This window comes from Leopardus geoffroyi, chromosome C2, assembly GCF_018350155.1.
Source record: "Leopardus geoffroyi isolate Oge1 chromosome C2, O.geoffroyi_Oge1_pat1.0, whole genome shotgun sequence".
Taxonomy (NCBI): Eukaryota; Metazoa; Chordata; class Mammalia; order Carnivora; family Felidae; genus Leopardus; species Leopardus geoffroyi.
In genome coordinates, this window is record NC_059333.1 from 153747854 (window position 1) to 153771772 (window position 23919).

The following is a 23919-nucleotide window of genomic DNA, read 5'->3' on the forward strand; positions in this document are numbered from 1 at the left end:
TTACCATTCCTGTGACTTACAGGAATTTGGAGAAAAAAAGTTCAAACAGCACAGTATCAGTAACCTAAATATGAAGACGTTACTGGCAACACCCTTTCTTTTTCTCCCAAAGTATTTCTACTGTGATTCGTAATTTCCCTTTGGTTAGATGTGTCACTGCAGATCCAAAGTTTCAGTTCTCCTGAGTGATCTCTCTGTTAGGTTATATTCAGACCTCAGTAGTAAAGTCTGTAATCTTAAATTTCCTCTCTCATTACAAAAGAATATTTTGCCATCAAAAGGTCTCAATAAAAGGAGTATATAGTCGTTTGACATCAGAAGAAAATGGCTTAAAAATCCCTAGATTTTATCTAATACATGTAGCTGTTTGTGCTCAGAAAAATTTATACAGTTGGTCTTCAACTACCAAAAACTTTATAAAAAGTAGTTAACCATAATTACGCTGTAAGATTTAATTAAGAAAAAATGGTACCTGAGATTTTCTACTAAAGGGAAGTTGCTAAGAAATCGAGTAATGATTTTTATTTGTTAGTCTGGAAACCATAGCAACACAATAAATATTATGTCTCAATCTGTCTTTCACGGTTCTTTTGGCATGAGTGTCATGGAAAAATAAACAAAATTAAACACAGTAAACTCTGAGTCTTAGCTACCTGAATTAGTCATTTTCCTTGAATGTTTCACTTTCTAGAATTTTGTGTTTCAGGTTTCTTGAAATTAAAGCGTAGTCTGTAAAGATCCAGATTGTATTTTGTCTTTTCTTATGCTAGTTACATGGGTTTTATCTAATGGATATACGTGCAGGCTGGCAACTCCACACTTGGGTTGGTTAAATGCATTTCTGTCAAATTACAAAGTTTTAATTTGCCTCCCTTGAAAAGTGTTACATGAGCACAGGAGGACAAAAGTTTTAAAGCTAGAGGTTTCTCTCTTTTTTTAAGACATCGAAGTGTGTGTTTTCATGCACTACTCTTTGAAAATATTAAATGCAGGAAGGTTTTGATAGTGATAATTGTTTCCGATTAAAAAAAGATGAGAAAGAAGGGAGAAAGAAGACATTATAAACCAAGTCTAGGGTCCTTTGTTTCACTCCCTAGGCCTATCTTCCCCTACCCCTCTCACCCAACAGGGAACTACTGTAATAAAATCATAAGATACCCTTCCTGTCTATGTTCTAAAAGTTCTAATACATAGCTCCGTGAACAGTATTGTTTTACGGGTTTTTCTGTATTGTTTTCTAAGTGCTCTAGAACCATATGGGAAGCTGCCGGGGTGATAACTCAGTATGGCTGGGGAGAGGTTGGGGAATGGGAGGAGAAGATGCTAGAGAGACCGTAGGGACCAATCGTGAAGGGACTTGTGTGCTGTGGAGTTTAAATTCGGTTTTGCAAGCTGTGGAGGAGCCACTGAAGGGTAAAACCCTTTTCAGATGTGATGTGTAGCGTAACGGGTTTAGCTGCCATGTGGAGAATGACTGGTAGGAGGCAGAAATCTAGCCGGGGAGCTGCTGTAGTCATCTTCGCTGGAGATGCCAAGAGCCTGAGTTAAGGCAGTGATAGTGGGAATGGGGAGGACAGTTTGGATGGAAGGAATAGTAAAGAGAGAGAATCTTGATGGGAGCTACCTAGTTGAGGTTGAATGACCTAATGTATGTGTGTGTGGGGGGGGGTGTAAAAAAAGAAAGAGGGGCATTATGTTGATTCTTCACCTCAGGTTTTGGGTGACTGGAACAGAAAGAGGAAGAGCAAGCTGAAAGGAAGGGCTATAGATTCAGTTTGTGATCTGTTGAGTCTCAGGTTCCAGTGGGACAGCCCAAGTAGCCAATCACCAGTTGGACCAGGATAGTGGGAGAAAAGTCTGAGGTGGACAGAAGATTTACGGGTCATCAGTGTCACCTGGGGTGGGGTGGGGGGCTATGGAGCCTAGAGTAAAAAGAGGGAGTTAAGCCTGGAAGCTTTGGTTGCATTAAAATTTAAGGAGCTAGTAGAGAAAAATGAGCTCATGATAAGTTCTGAGGAGGACAGATCAGAGAGTCATGAGGAAAACTGGGAGGTTAGTATTGCAGAAAGCCATGAGCTGAGAGTTTTAAGAAGGAATTGAGTGGTGAGGGATGTTGGAAGTGCAGAACTGACAAGCGAGGGAAGCATAGAAAAATCCTATTGGGCTTGGTAGTTAGAGGTCATTAGTGACTGACTTGCAGGGGCAGTTGCAGGAAAATGATTGGGGCAGAAGCCAGAATGCAGTCATGTGGAGAGAGTGAGAAACAAGGAGGAGGTGTGAGAAAAGTTGGCTGTAAAGACAAGATAAGGCAGAATCGAACCAGGATGGGATTGTTTATTCATTATTTGTTTTTGAAAGATGGGAGGGAGTTTGAACCTACCTAATGAGAAGAACAAGCCAATAAGAGTGAAGACAGAGAAGAGAGATCACATGGTTGAGGCAAGATCCCTGGGGAAGATGGGGTTCACATCATAGCATGGAGAGGGTGTGTGTGTGTGTGTGTGTGTGTGTGTGTGTGTGTGTGTGTGTGTCTCGGGAGGGGTATATTTATATTTATATTAAGCTGTATAGCTTATAATTAATTTTCTTGCCTTTGAATCTTAGGATGATGGATTCAAGCTATTTTTTTAAGTAAACATAACTCCCTCCCTCCCCCCGCAAATAGTCCCAAATGAAATTTGACTTGTGAATTGTATTCCAAGGAAACAGTGAGCACTCTGCAGTGAATCGGATGGATCCTGCCTTACTTGGCAACCCACTGGACAGATGGAAGATTTCTGATAGGATTGGTTTCAGTTGAGTTTCTTATCTGGAATGCCACTGGGAGCCACAGTAGTTTTATTTTAGCCTGTTCTCCTGCGTTTATTTTACCAAAGGAGCAACAGAATCCAAATTTGTGTAAGGATAATTTTGAGCATTGGATACCACAAAATACATTATGGCTAATCATATTTTATGTGGGGATGTTTTATCTCACTTGTTCCTTGGTGTTGCAGACAGATTATTTGAACAGTGTGTAGTATGGAATAGCAAGGATGGGAGGAGAGTGGGGATGGAGAAAGGGAAGTTAGAATTAGGAAATGAAGTATTCTGGCTGAAAGTGGTAAGAGCCTGCTTGGGAGAGGGGGAGTCTTTTGGAATGGAAAGCAAAGGTGGGAACCAAGGGATATTATAAAGGAAGATTTGGTTAGGAAGTGGGAGGCCCTGAGACCTTTGGTCTTGAACAAGTGTGGCAAAGGTTCCATTTCTAGAGATTGGAAGATAGGGGAACAGAGCCTCTTCACTGGGGGAAGATGAGGCCTCTGTGGAAGATGGTTGATGTTTTGAGGAATTGCTAAATTGGTTTGAATAGTGGCTGCGCCGTTTACCTTTCCAGTGTTTAAGGGTGCTGATTTCTCCGCATCTTTGCCAACACTAGTTATTTATTTATTTTTAATTTTACACATCCTAGTGGGTGTGAAATATCTCAGTGTGGTTTTGATTTCCATTTCCCTAATGGCTAATGATGTTGAGTATCTCTTCATGTGCTTATTGGCCGTTTGTGTATCTTCTTTTTTTTTTTTTTTTCAACGTTTATTTATTTTTGGGACAGAGAGAGACAGAGCATGAACGGGGGAGGGGCAGAGAGAGAGGGAGACACAGAATCGGAAACAGGCTCCAGGCTCTGAGCCATCAGCCCAGAGCCCGACGCGGGGCTGGAACTCACGGACCGCGAGATCGTGACCTGGCTGAAGTCGGACGCTTAACCGACTGCGCCACCCAGGCGCCCCCGTTTGTGTATCTTCTTTACAGACATACCTAGTCAAATCCTTTGCCCATTTTATTTATTTAAACTTTTTTTTTTTTTTTTACATTTATTTATTTTCTGAGAGACATAGAGAGACAGAGCACAAGTTGGGGAGGGACAGAGAGAGAAGGAGACACAGAATCCGAAGCAGGCTTCAGGCTCCGAGCTGTCAGCACAGAGCCCGACGCGGGGCTGGAAACCACCAACCGTGAGATCATGACCTGAGCCGAAGTTGGACACTTAACCGACTGAGCCACCCAGGCGCCCCCCTTTGCCCATTTTAAAATGGAGTTATGTATCTTTTTATTGAATCTCGTCTTTCTTTCTTTCTTTCTTTCTTTCTTTCTTTCTTTCTTTCTTTCTTTCTTTCTTTCTTTTTCTTTCTTTCTTTGTTTTTTTTTTCTTTTCTTTCTTTCTTTCTTTCTTTCTTTCTTTCTTTCTTTCTTTCTCCTCCTTCTCCTTCTCCTTCTCCTTCTCCTTCTCCTTCTCCTTCTCCTTCCAAGTTTTAATCTAAATTTCCAACTTCCTTGATGTGGCCTCTTCTGTCCCTCTAGTTGTGCAGTTGTTATGTTAGTCCTCAGGTCGATTTTATGGGTATTCAGAATGATTTGATAGTATCTAGTTGTGTTCTAGAGTGAAGATAAGCATAGGGTCCTCCTACGATGCCACCATCCTGGCTTGCAAACCCACACAATATTTTTACTTTCTTAAATTCCAAAAGAGGATAATACGAAATCTTCATGGTAAAGGGAGAGTCCTTAATGTAGAAGGTACTCAAACCATAGTGGTTAGTTCTCAGCTTTTCCTACAAGTTCTTTCTTAGCGGTCACTGTACGATTCTAATTATTACATTGCGTAGTACAGTGAATGTCTTAACACATTTGGAATGTTTCTAAATTAACACAACCTAAAGCAGTTTTGTTCCAGGGGTGATCGAGTCCCATGATTTTTCCTGCTGTCATTTTCTTTTTCCATTTGCCCCAAGGATTTAGTAGGAAAGGGATTTAAATCTATCCAAATATAGCTTTACTTTTTGTACTATAATTTTCATTGTCCTAAGAAGAATAAATTTCTATACTTATGTGATTGCATATTTCCTTTAATCAGCCTTACTGTGTCTAATATTTGAAAGCAGAATGATCAGAAAAATTTTTAGAAACCTAGTCCATTGACCTGCTTGATTTCACAGGTAACTTGTGAACCCATATTTCCAGTTCCTAAATTTTCTTGTTTATTTTAAAAGTTTGAATCGTGGCACTTCTGGGTGCTTGTTGGTTGAGTGTCTGACTCTTGATTTCGGCTCAGGTCATTATCCTAGGGCTGTGGGATCGATCAAGCCCTGCATTCGACCATATGCCTGTTTAGGATTCTCCCTCTCCCTCTCCCTCTCCCTCTCCCCCTCTTTCTGCCCCTTCCCTGAATGTGCTCTCTCTTTCTATCTCTCTCTCTCTCTCTCTCTCTCTCAAAAAAAAAAGTTTGAGTCATATCAGCTTAAAGACCCTGCAATACTTAAATGATTTAGGCTCCTGAATAATTCTGATTTCATGTCTTATGCTAACTTTAACTTTTTTTTTGGTAAAATATATGTAACGTAATTTACCATTTTAATCATTAAGTATATAGTTCAGTGTCATTGAGTACATTTACGTTGTTGTCTGACCATCGCTATTATCCATCTTCAGAACTTTTTCATCATCTTATACTGAAACCCTGTACCCATTAAGTAAAAACTCCCCATTTCTCCCTTCCCTCCAGCCCCTTAGAACCACTGTTCAACTTTCTATCCCCACTGTTCAGTTTTATTCTAGGTACTTCAAATAATTAGAATCACACAACATCTGTACTTCCGTATCTGGCTTATTTCACTTAACATAACGTTTTCAAGATTCATCTATGTTTTAGCATATGTCAAAATTTTCTTCCTTTTAAAAGCTGAATCATATTCTCCTGTATGGATATAACACATTTCGTTTATTTATCCATTGATGGACATTGGGTTGTTTCTACTTTTTGGCTGTTATGGATAAGGCTGATTTGAACATTGGCATATAGATATCTGTTTGACTCTTTGATTTCAGTTCTTTTGTGTATGTACCCAGGTACGGAATGATCTTATCAAATGGTAATTCCATGTTTAACTTTTTTTTTTTTTTTACCAACTTTGTTTTAAACTTAATTTTTTGTGATCCTTTATTGTTATGTCCCATTTATTTTCCATCTCTGAGTGTGTGTTAAGATGAATCTGTACTAACTTTCGTGCAGGATTCAGAGGAGAAAATGCTAGTGTCACTACCTAGAAGTGTCCTGTGTGTGCCTGTAATTTGTCTATTCCATTAGATCAGTACACGCATACAGTGCAGGCTTTGTCTGCTGGGTTGGAATCTCCTGTAGCTGCTTGCTGTTCCTACTATCAGTACTGCCTCAGGCATCTGTTAGCAATGTGTAGAAAAATACTAAGACAAAGTAATTTGAAATCCTGTTTACTTTTTTTAAGCTTGCTGTTTAGTGACCTTCTTCAGTACCCTCTCCAAGGGAGGCATATCTGAGTTTGGACAGAGGATAAGGAACAGGGAAGGGCATTTTTGTGGCTGTGAAGCCCGTGTTCTTTCTGTTACACTGCAGCCAGGTTCCCTGCCCTTTCATTGCAAAAGAAATCCTTATTAGAGAGTAGATTTCAATTATCTGTAATTTAGACTTGGTGAAAGAAAGATAGCCATTTTAGTATAGATTGTACAGAATGGGCCATAGATCTTGGATGAAATGGGCATTATTGAGACATTTCTAAGGAAGGCCACAAATACAAAGCTAATAACGTGGAAATGACAATCCCAACACATTGCTCTGGCTTTTCTTAAATTTAAAAAAAAAAAAAAAGGAGGTTTGAAAATTTTCCCTAGAAAAGTGATACTTTGTTAATTTAAAAATGTATTTGCGATCTGCTGAAGCATAACTTAGCCTTGAAGTGTTTTTCTATAAAATACAAACTCTAGTAAGAAAGTGGTGTCTATCTAGTCAAAAGGGTAAGGAAGGCAGGAATAGCTTTTTTAAAGATAAGAGGCCAATGAAAAATTCATGTGAGAAGATTAATTGCCCTGGTCATGTCATTGTTTAAAGCTTGAGGTTGGCAGATTGCAGTTTAGGGTTTTTGTTTCCAAAAGGCCAGTTAATCAGACTGGGAAAGTGCCAGAATTGAGGTGGTTGAATAAGTGTTAGCTGTTCAGCTGTCTCCTCTTCTTAGAAGCCTGCTGCGACCTTGCGGGGCAAAACTAATTGTTCTTCCTGCACTCCTTCCTGGAGCGTTGTGTTTCTGCGTCCCTCAGCTGGACTGAAGACTTTGGGGCAGAGATGTCACATCTTACCCTGCATTCTCAGCACCGAGCACAATTGCTTCCTCACCATAAGCTTTTAAATATTGGCTGAGTCTTAGTGTGAGACTTGGGCATGGAAGAAGAAACTGCTGTAGTTATCAGGGGGTGATCTGAATCTGACTTAGGTAGGATGTGGCCAAGAACAGGGGAAACCACTGCCAGATAGACATCATTGAGAAGATTTTTGCGTTTCATGTGGTAGGTCACGCTGTTTCCCTGTGTCATTTCCTCGGTGCTTTGGTCCATGGCCTGACATTCTTCTGTTTATTTAGCAGACGTTGATTGAGACGTGGATGTTGTGGGAGTGACAGAAGTGTGTAATTTTAATACAGTGTCGTAGAGCCACAGTAGAGACGTTTGTATGTAGATGGAATGGGGAAAAAGCTTCATAACGGGTCACATTTTAGCCAAAGAGGAGAGGGGATCCCTCTCGCCAGGTAGACCGTGTGTGAAGAGAGGCTTAATGGGACACACTGGAGTCTGGGATGGAGCAGGGAGGCCTGCAGCTAGTGCACGTGGGACAAGTCCTGGGAAACGAGGGGGACATCTGACTGAGAGGAATTATACCTGTGCTGGGCCCTCCCCTCCCCTCCCTTCCCCTCCCCTATCTTTGGGCTAATCTGTGGAATTTTGTTTTAGCCATAAGGGAGGGGGAGCCAGTGGTGGATTTTATACAGCTTTAATGACATGATCAGAAATGTGTTTTGAAAGGCAGATTGACAGTCCCGTCACCAGGTAGAAGATGAATTATAGGGTAGATTCTGGAGGCAGGTAGACGGATTTGAAGGCATTGCGGTTGCAGTGTTTGAGCAAGAGATGAGTTCCTATTGTATGATGTCCCCGGTAGGAAATTTCCAAAATAGGCAAATCCACAGAGACAGAAAGTAGGGTTGGTGGTTTCTAGGAGCTGGGAGGAGGAGGATGGAGGGGTGCCTATAATGGGCATAGGCTTTCTTTTTGGGGTGAGGAAAATATCCTGGAATCAGATAGTAGTGATGATCATTGTGCAACCTTGTGACTGTACTGCTGAAAACCAGCAAATTGTAGAGTTGTAGGTGGTGAATTCGATGGCATGTGACTCACATACGAGTTTAAAGGGAGGGAGATGTGAAGAGCTCCCCAGTCGGTCAGAAACAGCATAAGGAAGGCTGAGTTGGGGTGTGAGAAACTCAGCGGTAGAGGATTGGCAGTGCTTGGAGATTGGATATTGGCAATGCCCAAGATGAAATAGAGACTGCTTCTGAAGCTTCTAATTTGTAGGAGTGAATTGATAGGGAAAGAAGTTCTGGAAAAAGCAAGTTTGCAGAGACGTAAGAAGACGTTTAATGGGGACGTTGTGGGAAATGTTTGAATCAAAGCGAGCACTTAAAAGGAAAGGCCCAGATCGCAGGAGAGACTATGGGGCAGAACAGAGACACGGGTGCACGGGAGCGGAGTGAGGCAGCTGATAGAGAGGGTATCTCTTCCCCCCGCGCCCCCTTTGAATGGTCATGTCCCATCTGCCCCTTAACCTCAAAGCTGGTGGAGGTCAGTGTTGTTTGTAAATGAAGCTGAATCTTTCTATTACTTTTCAGGCAGAGGCAAGGCTGGCAGCAAAACGGGCTGCTCGGGCAGAAGCGAGAGACATACGCATGAGAGAACTGGAGCGACAACAGAAAGAGGTAATTTGGGGGTGATCCTCGTTTCCTCATTTCATGCCAGTGTCAAAGAAATCAATACTTGGCTGATTTCCTTTCCTTTCCTTCCTTCCTTCCTTCCTCCTTCTTCCCCCTCTCCTCCCCTCCCCTCCCCTTCCTTTCTCTTTCTTTCTTTCTTTCTTTCTTTCTTTCTTTCTTTCTTTCTTTCTTTCTTTCTTTCTTTTTCTCTTTCTTTCTTTCTTTCTTTCTTTCTTTCTTTCTTTCTTTCTTTCTTCCCAGAGTTATTGATTGATTGATTGATTGATTGATTGGCTAGTTTCCTTCTGATGGAGTATATCTGATTCATGTTGAAACACTGGGAATAGTTTGACCCGATGTGTGTATTTTAACAAGCCATTCTGTGTCAGCAAATTAAATGCAATCTTCCTTTAAATAATAACAGCAAACACCTATACAGCTCTTGCTATGTACATTGTAATAAGTTGTTATGGTATGAAAAGTGCTTTACTTATATCAGGGAGAATCAGCTTAGAGGAGACAAAGTTATTTACTATAGTCCTAATTGTCCTAGAGTTTTGGTTAATTGTATAATGATATCTACATAGTAAAACACTGTGAAGTCATTCAACCTTGTAGTTGTTAAGCATATTTAATAATGGAGGAAAGTATTCATGTAAGAAAATTAAAAAAAAAAACAAAAACAAACCCAGCTGTAAGACTGACTGGTAGGACTTCCATCGTGTGTTACAAAAACTAGTATCCATATATAGGGTCAAAAACTACTAGAAAGAAATGATTACTATCAATACTTCGGTTTGTCAGTGGTGGAATTGATTGGTTTTGTTTTCTTCTTAATGCTTTTCTATAGTTCATAAATTTGAATATACCTTTATCAGAAAGAAAAGCAAAAAAAAAAAAAAATCATAGAAATTGGGCTTCTTTAAAATGAAACAAATATTCTTTTTTTTTTTTTAGTCTTTCCATTCTGAGATTGACCTGGCTCTGAAAATTCACATAAAAAATACTTTGGATGCCATATTGGTATAAAGGGGAAAACACGTACAGAGTAGTATTCAACACTTTATTTTGATATTGATGGTGGATCTTCCGCTAATGGTTTACAGAGGACTGTGTAGGCTTTATTCACAAACTCAAAAACAGTTGATACATACGCTGCTTTTAAGTTCATATATAGTTTCAAATATTGAATGCAGGTCTTGGTTTAAGATGAAAATGTTGCAGTGCATTATAGGAAATTATAGGGAGATTGTTACTAAGCATAAGTGCCATTTCCTCTGAACTACAGAGGGCTGTATATCTCTTCCTTATTGAACACAGTTAACTTAGTGATTTTCTGTATTTTGAACGTGTAGCTTATGTCAAGCTAATGATCACTGCCCCTCAGGGAAGATGTATATGATTGATTGAAGACTTTTGAGAGCATGCAATATGTTGGAAACTTCAGTTTCTGAAACTTTTGTATTTGTAGCACTGTCATTATTCCTTTGACCGGAAATGGGGACAGATTCACAAGTGGCTGGTAGGCCAGGATTGCCTGTCCGCATGTTGTGATCGGTTGCTGAAATAACACAATCTTGAAGTAAAACATTGACTAATCATTTGCCAAGTAGGAGTGTTTGGCATGTTTGAACCTAAAGGTCAGAGAGAGTCTCTTCTGGCTGTGGTGGACCAAACATGTACTTAGAGTGCACCCATTTTCTCTCGTAGTCTAGCCTCACACTTGTGTCATGAGTGCTCTTGACCAAGGAAGACTAAGTAAATGGATGTGTTTCCTTCCTCTGTGTTTGTTCTTGTCTCCCTCAAATTCGTCCTTCCTTCTTTACTTCTCTCCTTCCCCCCCTCCTCTCCCCGCTGTCTCCTTCCCTCTCCGCCTTTCTTTCTCTTTTTTTTAAAAAACACTAGGCAGAAATGTCCTCATTGAGAGATGGTGGTCCAAGTCATTCTTTAATTTTCTGTGGAAATTACTCTTATGTTTTCAGTTCTCTCAGCTCCTTTTGGAGTCTTCTCTACCACCGTTCCCAGTGTTTTAGTTACAGGAGCAAATTGCGAACCAGTAGAATATTCGTACTTAGGAAGCATTCCTAAGTTTGAGCTTTTTTCAGTGTTGTAACTTCCCCAACTGTCTCTCCTGCAGAGCTTCTTAACCCAGGACGTGAACAGGCTTGGGAGAGGAGCAGGAAGCCTGAAAATCCGCAGTGTTGAATACATGCACATTTTTAATTCAATGTCCACAGGTGTTAACGATCACCAGGTTCTCAGGGGAATCTTTGACCCCTAAAGGGTTAGGAACCACTCATTGCTGTTAAACAAGACATTTTTATCAGCACATTCCTTCTGTAGCGGTATTTTGAAGTACATCTGGAATTAAAATATTTATGCCTGTATTGATCTACAGATTTGAAACTTTATCACACTTCTCATGATATTTTAGAAAGGAGAGAAAGATGATGTTTGGTTACTTAAAATTAAGTGAGTTCTCATGTATGTGTTTGTTACTTTGGAATGGAATCTGCCCTTGTTACTAAAGCTAGCCTAATTGGTTTTATTTAAAGTGTCTTCTGCATGAAACTGGGTTATCTTACTGATAATGCATTAGGAACATTTTGTGTGACTCAAGGACATCACTTTTGCTTGCAAATTTTCCATGGAAATATTAGCTTAATTTTTTTTTTCTTAATTTTTTTTTTTCAACGTTTATTTATTTTTGGGACAGAGAGAGACAGAGCATGAACGGGGGAGGGGCAGAGAGAGAGGGAGACACAGAATCGGAAACAGGCTCCAGGTTCTGAGCCATCAGCCCAGAGCCCGACGCGGGGCTCGAACTCACGGACCGCGAGATCGTGACCTGGCTGAAGTCGGAGGCTTAACCGACTGCGCCACCCAGGTGCCCCTAGCTTAATTTTTTAAAATTACATATTATAACTCTAAAATTAAATTGTCTGATTTTATTAGGGCAGACCGACAAACACATGAAAGAAGAAAAGCCTATATTAAAAGTCTAATATTTGATTCTTATATTCAAAGGCCGTGAAGATAAACATTTTTTTTTTTTTTTTTTTTTAATCTCTGTGAAATGTGTGCAGTTCAGGCAGTGAATGCACTAGATTGTCACAGAAGGGGGAGTGTTTTTGGGTTTGGAGGCTTAGAATGTAAATGGTGACTAACTCAAGTCCTGAATGATAGCTGGGACTTGCAGAGAACATGGGGTTTAGTTTCAGAGGGGAACAGTGGTCACTTAACCCCTTCGGACACTTGCTTTTACTCTTTTCAAACTAATTTTTCCTTTCACTTCTCACCTTAGCTCTGTCTCTCTGACTGCTTTCTGTTTGTGAACCTATAGAAGTTGGCATGTAATAGTCACTATATAAAATATAAAGAATAATACATGTATAATAAACCAAACATACACAAAAAGTAGGGTTGTCTGTTATCAGAAGGAGAAATCCTCCTGTGTTAGAAATTTCTCCTAATTTTAACACTTTGTGTGTGTGTGGGGGGGGGGGATGTTGGGAAGTGAACAGGTAAAGTGAGGGCACGGGGCTCAGGAAGGATGCTAACTCTGAGTACGCCTCCGTATGCCAGTGCTGTGTGAGTGCTTTCACATATGTCAGCATTTCGCACGATAGGAGAGGTACCACCGTCTCCATTTTCTGGGTCGGGTGACCCAGGATTGGTGAAGTCAGCAACTTGCTCAGCCACTGGCAGAGCCAGAATTCAAGGGTTGGGGAGAGCACCACGTCTGCCAGTGGGTTGGGAGGTGAAAGGACCAAGCTGAAAGGGCCTCGGTCTTTGTGGGCCTCCAGATAGCCCTAGCGTGTGGCCAGGGTTTCCGTTTGTAAACTGGGCGTCCCCATCAGGAGCATGTTGGTGACCTGGAAGAGAACGTGCCATTTCTGAGGTTTCCTAATTTGAAACTGAGGGAGTGGCTCTAGCCTTGACTTAAATATTACTTGTTGACAGAGAACATGGCCAGGTCTCCTCACGGGGTTGTGGTCTTCTTTCTTAATAAAATCACTTCACCCCCTCCTCAGGTGAACTTTTAAAAACAGGCTACATTTCATTTCCACTAATTTAACTTAAATGTATCAAAACGATTTTCCAGAAAGCCTTGAACAAATATATATGCATCTTTGCAGGCATTGCCCTATTTTTGCCACCTTGGATCCTTTATGCTACTAAGGACTTCCAGGACAATAAAAATGGATTGTTTCCCAGATGGTGGAAGAGGATAGTCAGCCCTGTAGTTGGTACATAGAAACACAGGGTGCCGAATTTTTTTTTTCTCTTGGCCCCTGGTGCTATTAATTCAGGAAAAGCCAATTGACAATTTAAAATACTATTCTAGAAATATGGGAGAAGTGAAGCTGGTTGTTCTTCCAGAGAAGGAGAAATCTCTCAGTAAAAGCCAGACTACCTGGCCATTTTCTTTATGCTCTTATTATATAATCAGTGTGAATTTAGCCAGGAAAGGATGGTCTCTTTATGGCTCAGTGGTCTACTGAGTCAGAATATCCGAATGCTAGTCCCAGCTTTCTGTCTTTGTAGATTCCTACTTAATCTTTTTGAGCTGTGATTTCCTTTACTTTAGAACGAAGGGATCAGACTATATAATCTCACAGGACCTTTCTAGCACTTAAAAGTAATTCTAGGGTTGGTGCTAGGGTCTTTTATATAAGGGTTTCCTTCTCTTTCTCTCATGTTTGCCACTCTGCAGAAGTATTCAAAGTCAATAATTTACAACAACTTAAATGCCTGCCTTTTTATACAAAAGTAGTGCTACATGGCAGCCTCTTAAAGTATGTGCTTTGTGTCTTTTTTGGTGTAATAAAAATCTGCTTAAGCTTGCCTTACTATTTATACAGTCACCACTAGGCATATGTGGATAATTAGATTAAAAATAAAAATTTCACTCATCAGTTACACTTCTAGCATTTCAGGTGGTCGGTAGCCACATGTGGCCAGTGGCTACCATATTAGCACAAAGAGAACGTTTCCATTTTATCACAAAGTTCTGGTGGACAGGGCTGGCTTAAGGTGTAGTTTATGACTGGAATAAACTATATTCTCTCACTTTATGTTAACTGGCCTGTATGGGTTTACATGTTATTCTGTAGTCTTCTAAGGTCTTTTTAGGCCATTTTTTCCCAAATGGGATTAGAAAGAAAGGCTGTGTAAGGTATTTTTATTAAGAATTATTTTTATAGTAGTATAATTAAAAATAAGTATGAATTCATCTGTCTTTACTGCATCTCTGATGGGCTGTGCTATTTTTAGAGGTAGCTTTTAAAAAAGTGCTCTTGTGTGGCAGGTGGAATGAAAATAAAGGGTAAAGAAAGGGAAGCAAAAGTAATGTAAAAACAGGGAGGGGGACAAAACATAAGAGACTCTGAAATATAGAGAACAAACAGAAGGTTGCTGGGGAGTTGTGGAGGGGGGGAGGGGCTAAATGGGCATTAAGGAATCTACTCCTGAAATCATTGTTGGACTATATGCTAACTAACTTGGATGGAAATTTAAAAATAAATAAATTATATTGAAAAAAATAAAGAGTAAAGGGAAGATTGAACAGTAAACTATGTATGTTGCCATGGTACCCCAAAGAAGACTGGGAAGGGGCATGTGGAATTAACTTGCTTGTGTAGTACAAGGTTCTTTAAAGCTAACTAGCCCAGAACTGGTTACCACTTAATAAACTGTACCTACTCTTCTGGGTTTATGCACATGCCCCACAAAACTTTTGGGTTTATAACCTGATAATCAAGGGAAGGGAAGAAAATTGCAGATTGCGTGTGTCTATTATATAAGAAGAATGTAAATCCGTGGTGAACTCCCGAAAGTTCAGAACACCCTGTTGGATATTGAATCATTGAATCATACTGGTGCTTACAAGCAGACTTCTCAACAGATTTGGTCACATGCATTAATGTACAAGGCAGATGACAACCAGGAGGTTTTTTTGAAGGAGACCGAGAGCTCATGACCGAAGTGCGGCATCGTGGCGTGTCTGTTGAGTTCCTGTTTCCGTATTTGAAATGAATGCTCAGACATAGCAACAGCTGTGTGTTCTGTGCAGTGATCGTGCTGCAGTGCCATGTGTTGAAGGGTTGATTCATTTCGGAAAAGACGGTGTTAATTAGCTCTGAACCCAGCTGGACAGCTGTGTGTAGATTCTTAGTCAATGCAAATTACTTTAACACTTTGGACTTTGAAATTCTGAAAGATCAGAAGTTCCTTACTGTTTCAGTTGATTAGATTCTAGGACTAGTCATTTGATTTCACAGACGCAGGCAGGGCTTAATGCTCCAGTGCTAATAGCTGACTGTGGAAAAGTTTAGAATGGCATTTTGATTTAATCAGCTGTTAGGCTGTTGTGGTCATGGTGGTTGTTTTGTTTTGTTTTGCTTTGCTTTGTTTTTACCGTCTTCATAAAGCATGACTCTTGAGTTAACTTTACCAACTCTAAAATATTTATTTAGTTTCTTCTAGTTAAAAGTAGCTTTTCATGTTAACGCACATTTCGTTATTCTTTTCTGAGTGGTGCGAGAAAACAGGAAGAAATTCTTTTCTTTGAGCACAGAATTATGACCCAGATTTTTTTAGGTTCTTAAACTATCTCTGTATTAAACATTTCTTCCTGCCTTGCATAAATGAACATTCACAATGAGAAAAAAAATAGATAAAAGTCTACTTTTAATGCTGAACTCAATTTGTTCGTTAAGTACACTTGCTTATTTTTATCTTGGTATACTGTGCTCTTATGGTCATATATAGATTACATTCTACAAGTGGTCAGACATACATACACTTATTAAAATAAAAACATTTCCAAGATTATTTCTACTTTCTTTTTGCCCGAAGCATGTGCCTGCTCCAAACCCAGCTGCTGAAGCTGAGTGGTCCACACCTGCCTGCTATGAGAAGGATGCTGCTGTGCTCTTACCTTAACCGACTGTTCTTTGCTCAGTTGCTGTGATAGACAAAGACAAGCCTCCGTTCAGCGATTAACTCTCCATGTGCTTTCTCCTTTCCCAGGAAGATTCCGAAAGGGCCCGGTATTCCCACCGGTCCAGTCATCGTCGACCTTCTCTGGTTTGTAATAACCGATAAGCTTGCCCCTGATACTTTTCCTCATTGCCTTCATGCAGTCACCCTCAAACTTATGCTCTGTTTGTTTCTGTTCTTATCAGGGAGTTGAGGATGCACTGTCCATTCGAAGTCTTGGCAGCCACAGGGTTGGTATTTTAAGTTGTTTGCGCTGTGATAGCAGCTTCTGCGTGTGAGCCTTCTGCAGCATTGTTGCCCGAACAATCTGACAGTGTTCATATAGTCCTTTGCCTTTAAAAAAAGAAAAAAGAAAATATTGGCAAAGTCCTTTCATTGGCAAGTGATACTTTCTCTAAATCATTGCTCTAATCAATCTAAATCAATTCTAAAATCATGAATATTTTAATCTATTAACATATATATTTACTATTTTTCTATAAAAGGACCTTTGATTTTGGAAAATTATCACAAAATAGTAAGGTTGACTTATGGGATGACATCTGTGTGGTTCAACTTGCAAATTTTCCTACTTTCATATTTTTTTAAAAAAAGCAGTTTATTAAATGGGTTAATTGCTTTGGGGCTTGGTTGACTAATTATAGTTTTATTACATACAAAAATTGAGCTACTGATTTGAAAAATTCCCTGCTTAATCATATTTATAGTAATTACCATACTTCAACATTTTGATTAACAGTTTGTAGTATGCTTCAGCTTCTTAGCATACATTGCTGTAAATCAAGATAAATGGGAGTTTGTTCATTAAAGGCTTGTATATCGTGTCAAGACACGGATCTCTTTTTAAAGAATTGTGCTTTAAACCTTAAAGCAACGCTTCTAATTTGTGTATTGGTAAGACTGTATGTATGTTATATGTAGATTTTTCATCAGTAAAATGATCTTTCATGTTGAGGTCTATATTGGTTAACTTTCCCTAAGTCTAGTTTTCTTCCTATCTTGTGTAATATATAAAAGTACACTATAATAACCCAAGTATGATCTGTTTATAATTCTTAAATGGTCCTTTCCTCTGGTTATATTTCTTACTGGTAGATGTAATCCGCTGTCTTTTTACAGTAAGTTAGTAGACTTGTTTTTGAATCAGATATTTTTGTTAATTGCAAAAGTTTAGATTTATGAGAATATTAACAAGCTTTCACAGTAATCTAATCAGCAGCTTAAGAATGATTTTTACCGGAGAACCATTTTTTAAAGATAATAAATTCATCCTGCTTCTCCCTGGAGATATTTTTTTTCCCTTTAGACACTTAGGAAAGAATCATACAGGGAGTTAGTCAACAAAAGCTTAAAAGTTGAGTGTCAGGGGCTTTGAAAATCATCTCTCCCCACTTTTTAAAAATTTATGGCTTTTTTCTTTGCTTTCTATTATAATGTTCATAGTATGAAGTTTCACACAGTTATTATCATCAAGCTGGTTATTTAAATTTCTATGTGGTCTCAGGCAAACTTGACTATATATTATATTTGTTTATTCGAACAGTAAAACCATCTAAGTTTGACCTAATTTAGGAACCTTTAAAACAAATCTTCAAATAAGCACAAGAGAAATTAAACGTGCAATTAAACTAATAAGGAATTGATTACCCTGAGTGTCTATAAAGTAATAATGAGGATTTTCTTACTATGGAAATTATATAATTAAATAACTTGAAGATAAAAGTAGATCTTCACAGTATTTTATTTCACTGTGGTAACTATGAAAATTTCCTATTATGGTATAATTTGGGAGTTTTGGTATTTCTTTGTCAGTTATTAAAGACATTTTTTTAATGTTTATTTTTGAGAGAGACAGTGCGAGTGGGGGAGGGGCAGAGAGCGAGGACGACACAGAATCCAAAGGAGGCAGACTCCAGGCTCTGAGATATCAGCACAGAGCTTGACGCGGGGCTCAAACTCACGAGAACTCACGAAACTGTGAGATCGTGACCTGAGCCGGAGTCGGATGCTCAACCGACTGAGCTACCCGGGCACCCCTGTCAGTTATTTTTTAAAAATTTTCTTTTAAAACTTGTATTTGATGTGTGAAAATTAGCAGTTCCTGGATGTGAGGGCAGATATAGTTAAGGTTTTCTGCCCCATTCTTAGGACTTTGATCTTTGATTTTTGTCCAATTAACTTTCAGTACTTTTTGTGACAAATGGCCTGCCAGAAGGTATTTGGGCTGGAAATGGTGTTCATGCTAGAGACATTCTATATAAAGATAAAAAGAGCAAAGATAGTTCAGAACTGAGAATGGTTGGTTTGGGAGAAAGAGGATGAAATGAAAGCCCTGAGCTTAGAATTTAAAGTCTGTTTCTTTAAAAAACAATCTCCCTTTAAAAAACATCTTCCAAATGCTTGGTCACTGCTTTTTATACTGAAATACAAGAAGACTGTAAAGTAGACGTCCAAAATTAGAAAACTGAGGTGAGCTTGAACTAGAGCAGTAGGGACACATGGCAGCTTCTTACTGGTGCTGATTTTTACTGTTACAAATACTAGTTCCTATGTAATTATCAGTGGCCTTAGTCTAATTTTAATGGATTTGCTTTTAATATGCTTGCGATTTCTGTTTTGTCGTTTACTACTACACTGTTTAATTCCATGGAAGAGCCCATCGAAGGACATGACTGGGACACACTGGAGCAGAGCCAGTTCACCCAAAAGGAAAGACATCATGGTGTGCAGTTCAGAAAAATGTGCAGTGTTAATGTTATGCATTCACTGCTGACTTGGAGAGTTTTGTGGGCTTGAGTAATAGGTGTATGTTCTAATGGAGATTGTCACTTGCTGAACTTGTTTGCTGTATTTCTTTTAATTTTATTTCAAATGAAGACTTTCAGGTAACTGTCTGTGAGAAAAAAATTTTTTTTAATAGACCATAATAGCATTTTGGAAATGTTTTAGCTAGAGTCCTTTAATGTCTTCAGTTCTCCCTCCTTTGATGAATCATTTGTTTTTAAACAACATAAATGCCAATTGGAGGTACTGGGGGATTCTTTTCATTTACCCAGTTGTTTTAGTAGCAGTTGGAGTGCCAACTTTCGGATATCTTACCAGTTAGATTCAACAGTTTTTTAAAAAGAAACAGCTGAACTCTGCATTACATTGTGGGAAAGGAACATCGAAATAGGTCAATTTCAATTCAACTTGTTAAATCCTGTTTAAATCCTATGCCTCTCTAAAATGCCATTGGTGCTCCAGAGAGGATCTGAGAACAGAAGACATGACCGTTTTCTTCAGTGAACTTATCTGGTTGGGAGGGTGGAATAGTTTATATGCAAGAATGTGTGGCTTGAGTGATACGTACTTTAGCGATGGTTTAAACAAAAAAGATACTTTGTTGACTGAGAAAAGACCTAAGTGAAATTTCTATAGAGAAGGAACTTTACTTTCCGGGAAATGTCACTCACCATACAGAGACATTTTATCATTGCACATAATTTACCAAATGCACACCTTTAGGCATTTAAAAAAATTTTAGATAAACAGATTTTTTTTTTGCATATGTAATAACACTCTTTATTTCTTGCCTCTTCTGGGTAAGATTGCTTAAAAGGTATAAGCTAGAATGCTTAAAAAACAAAATTAGGAAACCAGAAATCTCAGTAGTTACTATTTTATTGAGTTTCTTGGATTTGAAATGTACTGTTACGCCTATTATCTTATTTTCTTAGAGACTGTACGTGAAGTGTGGTTTTTCTGGTCTTAACCATAAGTTTTCCGTATTTTTCCTTTATTTATATTTTTAACGTATGTATGCATACTGTGCATTCCGCACTTTGCTCGGACTAAGTTTCCAGTTTTGTCCAGTGTTTTCAGTTTTTAGTTTAGTCGAGAAAGGCAGTTTTTCACCTGTTTGTCCACAGGCAGCTCCAAGGGAACTTCCTACACTTTGACACTGCATTTGTTTTTTTTGTAAGCCTGATTATATTACGTGCTCTCGCTTCGTCATTCATGCCTTGCTTTTGTCACGTTTTAAACAATGGGAAATGATGGTAATGGTCACAATAATAAAAAGTAAAACCTCTTTTAACTTCAGAATGCTTAATTCCTGCATTTAAAGGCTTCCTTGGGATGTTTCATGCTCTAGTGTACTGAGATCGAATCGTCTCACCATTACCGATGATGAATTCTGTGTCTGAGAGAGAACATGTGGTTTTACATGTACATACAGTTTAGCAATAACTTACACTAGGAAAGTGTGGGTGAGGGGAAGAATATTTTTTAATCCACATGTAACAACCTTTGCGTATAATTTGGGGCTTTTAATAGTGCTGGATCTTTTTTAAATTAAGTTTTTATTTAAATTCCAGTTAGTTTGGATTTTTAATCTTTGCAAATGTTGCCTTTTCCTCTTTATATTTCTGATTTTGGAACTACAACCAACTTTCACCTTTCTCTGAAACCCAGTATGATGCTCTCAAGGATAGATCATCAAGACTTTCATCATTAGTATGTAGTGCATGATTTTGTGTTAAATGTAGAGTTTTACTTTATAAATGCTTAATGATGCTAATCATAGATTGTGACTAACTTTCACAGGTTCTTATGTTTTGGGGAAAGAATATGGCCAACAATACAATCGTGGCATAATTTAATATTTGAATCATTTTTCTTTTAGAATTTCAGGATCAGATAAAAATGATTTACTTCCCTATCTAGGACTAAGATTGGTAGTCACTTCTTTTTTTAGAGTGATAAACCACCCAGCTGACACATGTGCATTGCCTGGAAGACATGTTTCTGGCAGTGTTTGATACTCACTGAACTATAGACCCTGCTGTGTTCCACGTTTATGTGTCCCAACCCAGCAGGTGTGAAGTTACTAAACAGGAAACAGCCAGCAGTGAGAGATGATGCCTGAAACATCAGTTATGTTCGCTTATATTTGCTTGATTTGGTTCGTTTTTTTATGTGTGTCATCTTAGCCAAGGAAGTTTAGTTATAGCATGTTTTCCTTGGGTTATGTCAGTAGATTGCCTGAGTTTCTAGATTGGATAGTCATCTCTTAAAATGTTCAGGGTAACGTATACATGGAAGGTTGTGCATATTCAAAAAAGGAAAGTGAGTGGACAGATTCAGGATCGAGCTCTGTGTGTGTGTGTCAGCTGGTTGGCCTGGAGCAGACTAGTGGTAGCTAGGTCGCTTCTGCCCGCACCTCCTCATTTCACGTGAGCCGTGCATAGCTGTACTGGGTTTCTTGTCTCCCCATTGACCTGTGTAGTAGTATTTCTGTCCTTTATTCCCTCGTATACACTTGGCTCTGCACTCCTGGGAGAAGTTATGTATTGAGACAGTCTGTCTCCCTAGGACCTGCGTGTAAGGCCGTTGTCTGGTAATGCTCTTGCTACAAGGGACAATCCATACCGTGTTGGCTGTTTTCTTCCTGAGCAGCGCGTGCTGTGGGACGACTAACTTGGGTCAAGGGTGCATTCTTGGGCAAAGCAATGTCCTGTTCTTTCTCTCTTGTTTTGGTTGATCCCAAAGGATTGCCCTTTGGCTTTTAGCTGAGGACAGCCTAGAAGGAGGTGGACCCTCTTGTCACCCATGTCTTTATGAAGAAGATAGAAGGACTCAAATAAAGGGTGGGGAGAACATCCCCACAGATCCCCTGCCTGGCTCTGAGTCATAACTGCATCTTTTTTAGCTGGTTGCACATGGAGCCGATGGCACGGGGAGTGGGGGAGTGCAGATGTGTAGAGGTGCTGGAGATCTTGGCTAGTCAAGGGCAGTGAATCATTTACTAGCAGCTGGGAAGTAGATTGCATGGGGACTACTCTGTATCTCATGCATCTTTCTGTGTCTAATTTTAAAACAGATTTTGTGAAGTGATTGTTAAAACCTCACTGTATGATCATTAAAGTTAACTTCCAATGTTTGTTTCCAGAATCATTCTTACAGTCACTCTTACGGAATGAAGAAGAGGTCTTCTGGTTCTCGTAAAGACCCACTGGTTAGTTGTGTTCTTTCTCATGTCCCACTGTCTTGTGCTGCTGTAAAACTCACGGATTACTTTTAGGGAACTTGAGAATTATGATTGCAACTTGGGTGTGCCTTAGGCGTTATTGCAATCTGATACCATACTGAAACATGATTCTTCAGAGTCTTCTTTAAAAGTAATTTTGTTTTCACTTACAGGATTTACTATCAAGTTAATACAAGAAGTTCCTTCACCACCTGTTTTCATTTATGAACTGTCTTTTGGCATATACTTCAAGAATACGTTTAGTGAGGTTTTTATCCTTATTTGAGAAATTTGAATTGATTTAGTTGTGGTAGTATCGGCAATGCCAAACTCAAGAATAGGTTTCATTCTGAGAGTTTGTAGGTTAAATTTTGGGAACGTGGAATGAGTTTTCTGGTAGAAACAATGAAGTTTGTGTTAGCAGAGTTCCCATGCTGTCTTGCAGAAAGCTCTTTAACCTACAATGCCGTGAAGCCACAGGACCAACAACAGTGCTCCATTCCAGCCCCTTCCAGCCACTTTGCTAGAAAAAGCGTGTCCAGAATGCCCGTTTGGGGTGTGAGGAACACCTCTCCCTGTTAGGCTGCCACAGCACTGGCAGGAAAATCAGTCCCAAGCTCCCCTGCTAAGTAGTTCTGTGGACAGGGCTCTGATATTTGGTGGGGTGAGAGAGGGTCGGTGGGCTTTGGCACAGAGGAGAGAGGAGAGAATGTGATGGAGAGGACATTTGTGAGAGGTGGGGGCTGAAGCGTTGGGAGCTCTGGGGAGAGGTGAGTCCTGGTGCCTTGTTGAGGGCGTGGTACAGGGAGTCAAGGCCTGGAGTGGCAGGGGGGCGGTGGGAGGAGGGGTGCCCCCGACTGCAGGGGGATTCGGTCAGGGATTGCTCACATTTCTTCAACGTCTAGCAAAGAAGATGGCTGGATAAATTAGAGAGGGAATTTTGTAGATGATTTTCTCTTTGTCAGGCAACCGCAGTGTGTAAAATGGGTTATTTTGTGCAGTGTATTGAAAATGAACTTGCCGTGGAGGTTTTAGGGCAAACCTGTTCAGTAAACACGTGCACTCCATCTTCGGTAACGTAATTTGATCAGTTCATTTTGACAAATAATGGGATTAGGAGAAGTTTGGGAAGAAAAAAGACTTGAATATTTTCTGTGACATTGCCAAATGGAATTATAAGTGGTAATTACTAAATGGTAATTATAATGGTAATTATAAATGGCAGTTACTCAGTTGTCCTGGATTTTTCAAGGATGTTACTAAATGTGACATGAGAATCAATCACTTATTATTTCGGTTTCATTTTTAGGGTTATGCTCATGTTTTTAAAGTAAAAAAGTTAGTAGTGACTTGGTTTGAAAACAGTTAACCTTTAGTATTAGTCTTTTTTTGGAGACTTGAGATAATTATTATTGTAACTTTTACTTAATGCAATTCAGTGCTTTAAAGTCATTGTTTTGGAGGAGAGGGGTTTGGCAGTATCGGAGTCTGCCTTTATGCAGTGGTAACGTTTAACCTAAGAAAAGTGTTTAATTTTACTTTCTGCAGAGTGGCCTCTACTTTGACCAGAGAAACTATAGCAGTCTTAGACATAGCAAGCCCGCCTCTGCCTACTACACTCGGGTTTGTCTCAAGCTTTTTGGCTCTGTGTGTTTTATTGTCCAACTTTAACACATTTCTAACCCTCGATTTTGCCTTTTGGCTAGTTAGAACTAATCTGTGAATGGCTGTGTGTCCCCTGGTTTGTGGTAACTGAATTCATATAGTCTGTGTGAGTGTGTCTTCACACACTGGGAGCTATTGAATCACCGTTGTTGTAAGTGAGTACCATTTTCTTCCGGTTTTTTAAAGTGAAAAAACTTAACATATAAAAAAGTTCAAAGAATTGTATAGTGACCATCCATGTGCCTACTACTTAGAGTCTACAATCAATATTTTGCTCTATTTCCTTTATCATATTATTGTCTGCCTGTCTGTCCATCCATTGATCCATCTTTTTACGGGGGGGGGGGATGTATTTCAGAATAACTTGTAGGCATCAGTACACATCATGGTGGATGTCTTTCTAATAAAAGCTTACATGTAAAGATTTAA

General features: G+C 39.3%; 1 protein-coding gene across 29 annotated transcripts in view; it reads left to right on the forward strand.

Moving 5' to 3' along the window:
• LRRFIP2 (LRR binding FLII interacting protein 2) overlaps positions 1-23919 on the forward strand; it is a 105399-nt gene that overhangs the window by 29122 nt on the left and 52358 nt on the right. For 13 of the 29 annotated variants that reach the window (XM_045436601.1, XM_045436600.1, XM_045436610.1 and 10 more), the window contains 7 exons: positions 8730-8816; positions 10282-10332; positions 15846-15902; positions 16001-16045; positions 20271-20312; positions 21748-21813; positions 23374-23448. In XM_045436601.1, coding sequence (XP_045292557.1) covers positions 8730-8816; positions 10282-10332; positions 15846-15902; positions 16001-16045; positions 20271-20312; positions 21748-21813; positions 23374-23448 — 423 coding nt within the window. The remainder of the gene's footprint in view (positions 1-8729; positions 8817-10281; positions 10333-15845; positions 15903-16000; positions 16046-20270; positions 20313-21747; positions 21814-23373; positions 23449-23919) is intronic. The other 16 variants (XM_045436622.1, XM_045436625.1, XM_045436627.1 and 13 more) reach the window with 6 other exon arrangements.